We start from the raw sequence: 10,277 nt of genomic DNA on the forward strand, positions 1-10,277 counted from the left end.
ATTGCAAATTAGTGTAGGGTCGCAAACAAGCAGAGACAATGATAATCGGGTGCTTGCAATGAAGATAAAAGACATTAAATCTCTCAAGATCTCAGCAGAGGAGGATTAAACAACTCCACAAACAGCACTACCATCTTCACTTATTACTAACCAGATTGACTTTCTGTCAGGCATCTACAGAAGTTTTTTATTGAGAATTAACAGGGGTTTAAATCCAACGTTTGTTTCATTTGAGTCACCACAATGGTGATTAGTGTTTCCATTTATTGGGCTTTGCTGGCTGCTATTGATGGTGTGTTTATATATTATGTTGCTCTATGGGTATTCTATAAGGTCAGCCGCAAAAGTAACTGTGCCCATGCCTTTCCATCGCTAATGTTTCACTGCATGTCTTTAGTAAATCCAGACAGTAGACTTTTAATTATAAAGAGGGTTTGCTTTGGTACAGGTTGTTAGTAAATCTGGTCCTTAGAGTGTTATTTACTGTAGGTATGTGGGGGGAAACCTGGCTTCTGTCATGTTGTTTAATGCCATATTGTAGGCCCACCTGGAGAAAAAGGAGCACCTGGACCCAAAGGTATGCCGGGCCCAATAGGGCCAAAGGGCTTTTCAGGATCTAAAGGGGATAAAGGTACATACTTGAGCAGGAGATTATATATGGACATTATCCTGGTTATTTTTAAATGTGACCTTTCTGATAACATGCATGTTTGAGATTTCCTATTGTTTTCAACAGGAGAGAAAGGTGATCAAGGAAACATAGGACTGACTGGGTCTCCAGGCATCCAGGGAAAGGCTGGAATGAAAGGTGAACACAGTTAACCATTAGGTCCCTGCAAATTTGTATACCCAATAAGGACGAATAAATGCAATATATTTGTACTAAACAGGTGAGATGGGTATTAAAGGTGAGAAGGGTGCAGCTGGACTGCCAGGATTCAAAGGTTCGAAAGGAGAAAAAGGAGATCCAAATTTGAATGTGTCAAAAGGTGATCAGGGAGAGCCAGGCAAAGATGGACCACCGGGACCCCAAGGCATGACTGGTGAAAAGGGTGAAAAGGGTGATAGAGGAGAGTGCGGTTTACTTGGTGACAGTGGCCAGAAAGGTGAGCCAGGTGATCCTGGACCACCAGGTGTGCATGGAGACCCTGGTCCATCTGGGCAACACGGCATGCACGGGACTCCAGGAATCGCCGGAGAACGCGGGGAACCAGGAGTTCCTGGAGCAAAGGGCGAGCCAGGAGCACGGGGACCACCAGGAGTCAAAAGTATGAGAGGTCTGAGGGGAATGAAGGGTGACCGTGGCCCCCAAGGGAAACGTGGAGACCGAGGCCTACGGGGACTGAAGGGCTCAATGGGTCAAAGTGGATCGAGAGTACGGTCTGCTTTCAGCGTCGGCTTATATCCAAGCAAGTCTTTTCCCCCATCTGGATTTCCAGTTCGCTTCGACAAGGTCTTCTACAATGGAGAAAACCATTACGACGTAGTCACGAGCAAATTCAACTGCACCTACTCAGGAGTTTATGTGTTCTCCTACCAGATCACGGTGAGAAACAAGCCCCTGCGTGCTTCTCTGGTGGTGAATGGGGTGCGTAAGGTACGTTCGAGAGACACCCTACAGGGTCAAGACATTGACCAGGCATCCAATCTAGTGATCCTGAAGCTGGATGTGGGAGACGAGGTGTGGGTAGAGACGCTGAGAGACTGGAACGGTGTCTACTCCAGCAGCGAGGATGACAGCACCTTCTCTGGGTTCTTGCTCTATCCTGACTAACACCTTCTTCATGGCTAGATCTTGAACTGAACTTTACATGACATGGACATGGGAGAAATTTATGACCAATTACAGTAGATGTAGTGTTTTCATCATAGAGAGACAGAAGTGTACCGCTTAAACGAGTATTAAAATGAGTATCCCATTTCGTTAACCACATCAGATAGGCTAATTTGATTTCAAAGTTAAATCTGGACAGGAAAAAAACAAACATCGAAACTACATATTCACAAAATTGTCATACAGTGCACGGTATGTGTTGTGAGAGCACTGTGCATCTCTTTTTATCGACTGTTTTGAACATTCAGTACATGTTAAAACTTTCTGATGAGGAAATAATTGTTTTAATTAGACGACAAGTCTTTTTAAAATTATTTTGCTTTTTGGTATGGTCTTTATTTAACACTCAAATATCAAACAGTTTGACAAAAAAAGTGTGATTTTAATCATTCTGACAATGTTTTCGTCATGTGCCATTTAAGCTTCTTGCTGATTGGTTACATATCAATGAGCCTCTACGACATATAGACAGGTATATTGAATTTTCCACTCAACACATTATTTTTCAAAGAGGCATCATTCCATAAACAGTTCATTACTCATAAGGTCAACAGAATAAACATAAATCATCAGATCATATGTTATGTATTGTATGAAATACAAATCACAATGTAGGCTTTGGGTTGATGGGTTTCTGAGCACTAAAGTAATAAAATCAAGCAAAAAATATCACTTTGATTAATGCTCCACTTTCCTCACAACAAAGTGAAAATGTACAATGTCGGCAAACAAAATTATGGTAGCGCTTTAAGGACCAATTCTCACTATTAACAAGAATACTAGCATTTTGGCTGTTTATTAGTACTTTTCACAAGTTCGCCTGCCCATCCAGTCCTGATGGTTAATGGTAAACGATCTTGGCTTGCTGGCCTTAATGGAGGCTCGAACACTATTAGTTAATAGTGAGAACTGGACCTTAAAATAAAGTGTGACCAAAACCACATTTAAATCTGAATCTTGCTTTAATGCAGCATCATCAGGAACCTGGCTGATGGATTTATAAGACTCAAAAATGACCAAAAAACGAAGCTTTTTGGAACACAAAGACAAAAATGAAGTTTGATATGTCCCAATTTTAAGTCCTGTTCCAAAGGCTAATGGGCTATTTAAGGCAAAACGAGGAAGCTCGTTTGATTTTTGAAACAGAGGGATAAAAATTAAATATCGTAGCCACTTACATTATGAGGCCTCAGGTCCAGATCCAGAATTCTCACTTTGCCTTTTGCAGGTACAGTATAGTATATGTCCCAGCATCTTGTTTTCCAACCTGATGTTATGTGTGTGTTGGAGGACGAGGCAGGTGCCAGCCAAGTGGTGTTTTCATGATGTAGTATCCTATGATAAGGCCTTTCCCATTTACATGCAGCTGGGTGTTACACCCTACAAAACAATGTACTGTGTCCAGGCACAGTCACCAACTGGGGAGTGTTCAGTTCGCCTGATATAAAACATTTAATTGTTGCACTCAGTGTAAATCGAGATCGTTTGTGTCGCCAATTTACAATTTACTACTACGACACTGAAAGCTAACCTCTATTGCTCCAGGACTGTTTTGAAAGTGACAGGTCAGTATGATTGTATGTTCTGTTACTGAAGGTGTAGCTGGTGTCTACAAGAGCACCCATCATCCTGGCAGAAAAACCAGTACAACAAAGAAATTCAGCTTTTAGCGCATATGTGACCCTGGAGCACAAAAGCAGTCTTAAGTCGCTGGGGTATATTTGTAGCAATAGCAAACAATACATTGTATGGGTCAAAATTATCCATTTTTCTTTTATGCTAAAAATCATTAGGATATTAAGTAAAGATCATGTTCCATGAAGATAGTTGTAAATTTCCTACTGTAAATATATCAAAACTTAATTTTTGATTAGTAATATGCATTGCTAAGAACTTAATTTGGACAACTTTAAAGATGATTTTCTCAATTTTTTTTTTTTTGCACCCTCAGATTCCAGATTTTCAAATAGTTGTATCTCAGCCAAATATTACATCAAACCATACATCAATGGAAAGCTTATTCATTCAGCTTTCAGATGATGTATACATCTCAATTTCAAAAAAATTGAACCTTATGGTTGGTTTTGTGGTCCAGGGTCACATATATTAAATAAAAGTAAGAATGACTCGCCCTCATGAACGCTGGGATAACTGTCCAAAGGTAAGACACTGTTAATCTCCTCACACTATTTCATTAGAAACCTGATTAAAGAAATAGTTCGCCTGAAACAGAAATGCTGCCTGTGAAATTCCAACATTTCAAAAGAGAAAGAATCAGATCGTTTATTTTATATGGTATGTCAAAAACGTTTCTTTTTTGACTACTTTTGAAGTAAAAAAAAAAATTAAAAAAAAAGTAAGTGTATTTTCAACTAATTGGACATCTGGAGTTGACGAGGAGGATTAGGTGTATGCATTAAAAAACAAGGCCAATTTAAATGGATAAAGTTTGATTTCACATCAACAGAAGCACAATTTAGGAAGGTTTTAATGTTAAAATGTTCTGCCTTCATGAAAACAGTTCTCATATGTCTATTAATTTGGGTTCTGGAAATAACAATCCTATTATTTGTCAAACAAAATATTGCACTCTGTTCTCAAGCTAATTGATCACACAGTCTTGATTTTTATAAATATCTTTTCAAAGCAAATAACTCCACAGTCTATACCTTACATTGTGTTTGTCTGTAAAGATGAAACAGAAAAAAACAAGGAAAGAAGTAGCTCAAAAAACATAATAAAAGGAACACCGTGTCCAAGTTACATGTTTTACAAATTGCATATGTGACCCTGGAGCACAAAAGCAGTCTTAAGTCGCTGGGGTATATTTGTAGCAATAGCCAACAATACATTGTATGGGTCAAAATTATACATTTTTCTTTTATGCCAAAAATCATTAGGATATTAAGTAAAGATCATGTTCCATGAAGATATTTTGTACATTTCCTACTGTAAATATATCAAAACTTAATTTTTGATTAGTAATATGCATTGCTAAGAACTTCATTTGGACAACTTTAAAGATGATTTTCTCAATATTTAGATTTTTTGCACCCTCAGATTCCAGATTTTCAAATAGTTGTATCTCAGCCAAATATTGTCCTATCCTAACAAAATTAACTAATTTTGACAAACTCAAAAAATTGACACTTATGACTGGTTTTGTGGTCCAGGGTCACATATAATCAACGTGCTATAATAGAAACTACAAATCACAATTTGCAGTAATAAACCTGTTCTGCAACACTTACTATGTGGTAATGCTGGGCTGTGGGACAAATTCATATCACCTGTTATTCAGATGAAAACCATCTTTTCTAAACTGCAAAATGAAAGAAAGCAAATAAAATTTCCACTTTACAGCGCGAGTTTACTGACAGTGAATCTCTGGTTTACATTGTGCTTGCACTGTATTATGATGAAAGCATTCGTGAGAGTGCAGAAGTTAAGATGCAATGACAAAATCATTGCTTTTACGTGCTCAAAAGACATGACTGTGATCGGCTACAATGCTCAGAGCTGCAAAGTTTTATGCAATGGGAGTAGATCTAAACGTACACCTGTTCATGGTTATTTAATCTTGGCAGCTGTAGTAGTAAAAAAAAAACTCCTACTTGTAACACTGATTTCGTACGCAAAAATGCTACCCAATCATAGGAGTGTCTGTTTACATTTAAGTCTTAAAGGAGACACATCTCTTTAAATCAGTAAAGAAAATTGACTTTTTTTTTAATATATTTTTGGTATTTTGGTGCTGATGTATTAATAGTATGTTAATAGTTTGACAGAGGACGGAAAGCTGCTGCTTGTGTGAACAGCAGATGCAGTACATTTACCAGAAAGAGTCCACACATTAAACTTACCAAGTTTTTACCAAGCCTTTTTTTTTTTTTTACCAAAACTCATTTTAATATTTGGTGGAAACAAATTAAACACCAGTGCTTTCAGTAGATCATTTTATTTATAACCATTTAAATAGCATACTTCTGGCTTCATACCCAGATCATTTAGATAACTAAATGAGGTTACAATATGTTCGTAATGGGATACCACATACCACAGCAAAACTGTAACTTTGCATGCATAAGCGATATTTTTTATAAGACAAAAGATCAAAAATGATGTTTAAAATAATTAACTCACTAAATCATAAAATCAGTTTTTCTTTCATACTGTAACATCATTTCTTCAAAGTTAAATATGAAGAAAATAAATATATGATTATACATTTTTAAATAGATTCATTTGTTACACTGAGTGAATTCTTGTTTACTAATGCACTGGTGTCCATTAAACCACAAGCTCATCTGTAGCATAACTACTGTTCATCACAGCATGCCTTAACAAATCCTAGCATAACAATAACCAGAGTAAAGATCACTTCACACCGGATTCTGAGTGACTCAACTATACTATTAATAGGGCAGCTATATAAATCTAACCCACACCGGTTCTGTCCTAATTTTTAATTCTCAATTCAAAAGACCACTAATGCCAATAATAATGGCCAGAAAACTTAAGGAAGCCGAGTTGAAACTCTTAAGTTGACTTAAGTTGAGGCAAAACTGAAATAAATTATGTGTACTAATAAGTTATGTATTCTCATATTTCAGTGAGTTGCATAAAGCAATAAAATCAGTGCAAGAAACAATAAATTTAAACAATTTATAATTAATACCCACCATCTGTCTAAATTCACACTCTTCTTGTCCAATTAAAAATGAACGGAAAGGAGGTCAAGAAGAGAATCTATATTATTATATCACAGCGAATCTCATGAAAACATTCCCAGGCCATATTTCACCCCAAAATCAATAGCTTATCAAATGCTTATTTTTTGATACTAATGATGACCGTTTTTTTTTTTGGCATTGTAACATTATTTTCAAAACAGCATAAAACATTTATCTTTTTCTTTGTAGTTCTCGTTCTCAGTAGTGATTCTCACTGGATTCTCAGTAATGCAATACAATTTTTAACATTTATATTTACACAAATGAAATGCAGTGCAGCCAATACCACCATGATGACATATAAATACATTATAATATCAAGTATTGTTTTTTTTGTTTTTTTGCCACGAAAAATCGTAATGGTCCTAAAACTAGAATTCAAATTCTCTTCTAATTATTTGTTTTCATTTTGGAGTAAAATCTAAACCTATGACCGCTGATCACCCTATAAAGAACCGAAGTGTGAATGTATTCAGAGACCATGACTGACCTGCAGACAGAAGAAATGTGGGGAGAATCGCCAGTTGTTGTCAGTCTGTGCCCAGTTAAGTTAGGAGCTATCCAGCGAACTTCTGCGGCTGTAATGGAGGAGGCAGGCTGTCGCCGCCTATGTTGTCTGAGTCAATAGTGAATGCTGTAGAGATGTGTGTCTGTACAGGAGTCCCTTCCAACATGCCCAGCACTGAGAGCTCCTGGCCTTCGCTCCATTCGATGAGGTCTGTTTCCAGAGGCCGCGTCTCCTCGGCTCTCCTCGGCTCCAGCTGTGGTTCTGCCATGCAGCGCTCCTCTCTAAAGCCGGATGAAGCGGCCTTGGGACCCGGCGGAGACGATGCACCGGACATGTAGAGCTCAAAGTCTTCATGACTCAGGTTCAGCGACTGCGCATCAAGCTTCTCGATGAAAGCCACGGCGCAGCACTGCAACAGGAACAAGTTCAGAGATGAGCGGCCTGATTAAAGAGCAGCCTTAGTGCTGCGTTCAACACCATAGATCATCACATACTCATAGATCGATTACAAAACTATACAGGTATTCAAGGGCAGGCTTTAAGATGGTTTAGATCCTACCTGTCCGATCGCTACCACTTTGTTTTTTTAAAAGGGGAATCATCTCCATTATCACCAGTAAAATATGGAGTGCCACAAGGATCTGTCCTAGGTCCTCTGCTATTTTCAATATACATGTTGCCCCTTGGTAATATTATTAGAAATATATAATAGAATCATGTAATAATTGCTGTTAATAGTGTTCTTCGTCTGTTTGATTACATCTTTAATTGATTTTTCCGTACATTTCTGCCATATGTACAGTAACTGACAGTAACAACTAATAAGCTACTACTAAATATTGTAGAAACGTAATTTTCTGTAAAGTTGCTTTGCAACGATTTGTATCGTGAAAAGCGCTATACAAATAAACTTGAATTTAATTAAAGAGCAAATCAAGATCCTACATTACATTTATTCATTTAGCAGACACTTTTTTCTGTCTCCTAGATTGTATTTCTACATCGTGAAAGTATGAATTTACGAATGAACCACTTATTTTAAAATCTTCCCGATCTACGGACATTTGTCATGACATCGGCTTCAAACTTAAAAATGCACAAGATATCTTTTGTTAACTCTACAATAAGTAAATCCACTTCACCGGCTAATAGAAATATACAGAGTTACCGCGAAAACAGAAGTTCAAACACAACACTTGTTTCTCTGATGCATAAAGTCTATAAGCAACTATTTTCTTGAGATAAAATTTTCCGGAAAATTCTTTTAGTAGTTGTGTTAGTTATTCATCTATCTTTTTGTTAAAAAAAAAAAATACATATCACATTTGTGTCTTCTTGGTAATAGAGGCATCTCACAAATCCTCCAAACTGGTCAGCTGACAAACTTCCTCCATTTAACATCATTTTTATATATTCAACAATCCTCCTTGATTGTTCTTTGCAGTTAGAGTGATATTCTTAGCTGGTGCCCCGAAATAAAACAAGCAAGAAGTCACAAAATAAATCTGGTGCACCCTATGAAGAATTACACAACTTAAGTGCATAAAAAGTCTTGTATGCGCTGCATAGAAACAGATAAAGTCGATTTTGTTTCTGAAGACCATACTTAACGCACTAGAGTGTTTTTTTTCTTGTCTGTCATGACATCTCTTTGCTCTTCTGGTCTGTAAATGTGGCTCGGGTCCCTCTGTAAATGTTCACCTGTGGGATTTTTTTTACCTGTCTAGCAGGTGAAAATGGTGCATCTGATCACTTACTAAAATACCAGCACACTTCACCTCAAAAACACATGATCTGAGGAATCATTTATGTCTGGAGCACAAATGCTTGCAGGATGACACAAACTGAAGTTTAACACCTAGAGGTTTCCTCACATCACTAAGAGTACTAGTATACTAGTAATGACTGACATACAGTAGGTATGACTGACATGGAGTGCTGTGGATTTAATCCAGGCTCCTGTAAATCATATAGTAACCACCAAATCTGAAAGTACTTTGGGTCTTTGCTAATACCACACCGAAAGCATGAGGTGAAAGTGAATCCTTACCAGGTTGGTGAAGTAATAGCCGTCCTCTCCGCTCATGAGGCGGCTGGGGTTGCAGAAGCGGGTGATGTACTGGATGTTGGAGTGTAATCGAGGCGGATTGGCCTTCAGCACGATGTAGACGAGAGTGGGTAGAAAGTCATCAGCCGAGGCGGCGGCTTTCTTACTTCCCTGGACGGCAGTCATGATGTGTTTACTACACCTGGTGACACACGCCAACTTGTCCTTGGGGACCTTTTTAGAGTCCAAGTCAATCAGGTCTATTAAAAAAAAAAAAAAAAGCGTTACAACATTTATATGATGCATGATTCATCAGCGCAGTATCTTTTAACAACAAAATGCTTGATTTCATAAACTGTTATCAAAGCGTAATGCATTTCTCTGCCTCTTAAAAGATATTAAGTGTTTAGTTTTACTCAGAAACTACGAATTATGGAAGTGAAATGCATTGTAAATGTGAATATAAAAATATATATATATAAATATATATACTGCCGTTCAAAAGTTTGGGATCAGTAAGACTTGTAATGTTTTTTTAAAGAAGTGTCTTCTGCTCATCAAGGATGCATTTATTTGATCAGAAATACAGAAAAAAACAGTAATCTTGCTAAATGTTATTACAATATAAAACAATGGTTTCTATTTTAATATCCTTTAAAATATAATTTATTTCTGTGATCAAAGCTGAATTTACATCATCATTACTCCAGTATGTGTCACATGATCTTCAGAAATCATTCTAATATGCTGATTTATTATTAGAATTATCAACAGTTGTGCTGCCAAATATTTTTTTGGAAACTGCGATACTTTTTTCAGGATTCTTTGATGAATAAAAGTTAAAAAGAACAGCATTTATTCAAAATATAAATCTTTTCTAACAATATAAATCTTTGCTATAACTTCTTATCAATTTAACACATCCTCGCTGAATAAAAGTTTTAATTGCTTTAAAAAAAAAATGAAAGAATAAAAATGTACTGACCCCAAACTTTTGAACTGTAGTGTAGTAGTGTATATTGTTAGAAAAGATTTCTATTTTAAATAAATGCTCTTCTTTTTAACTTTTTATTCATCAAAGAATCCTGAAAAAAAGTATCACAGCTTCCAAAAAAATGCAGCAGCAACAGTTTCCAGCTCTGATAATAAATCAGC

The 10,277-nt window shown here is 36.8% G+C and overlaps 2 protein-coding genes across 2 annotated transcripts in view; one reads left to right on the top strand and one right to left on the bottom strand.

Moving 5' to 3' along the window:
* Positions 1 to 243: 243 nt before the first annotated feature.
* LOC107703004 (otolin-1-like) lies at positions 244 to 1,823 on the top strand. The gene is made up of 4 exons (XM_016505492.1): positions 244 to 292; positions 542 to 631; positions 737 to 808; positions 891 to 1,823. The coding sequence occupies exons 1-4, from the start codon at positions 244 to 246 to the stop codon at positions 1,772 to 1,774; spliced, it is 1,095 nt and encodes a 364-aa protein (XP_016360978.1). The 3' UTR covers positions 1,775 to 1,823.
* A 3,934-nt stretch (positions 1,824 to 5,757) lies between these two features.
* The window catches only part of LOC107703005 (rab5 GDP/GTP exchange factor-like), a 7,972-nt gene continuing 3,452 nt past the window's right edge, over positions 5,758 to 10,277 (bottom strand). Inside the window, exons 6-7 of the mRNA XM_016505493.1 lie at positions 9,126 to 9,382; positions 5,758 to 7,484 (exon numbers count right to left, since the gene is read on the bottom strand). Of these exons, the coding sequence (XP_016360979.1) occupies positions 7,125 to 7,484; positions 9,126 to 9,382 (617 nt within the window). The 3' untranslated portion in view covers positions 5,758 to 7,124. The remainder of the gene's footprint in view (positions 7,485 to 9,125; positions 9,383 to 10,277) is intronic.

Source organism: Sinocyclocheilus anshuiensis, unplaced genomic scaffold, assembly GCF_001515605.1.
Source record: "Sinocyclocheilus anshuiensis isolate Anshui unplaced genomic scaffold, SAMN03320099.WGS_v1.1 scaffold482, whole genome shotgun sequence".
Lineage (NCBI taxonomy): Eukaryota > Metazoa > Chordata > Actinopteri > Cypriniformes > Cyprinidae > Sinocyclocheilus > Sinocyclocheilus anshuiensis.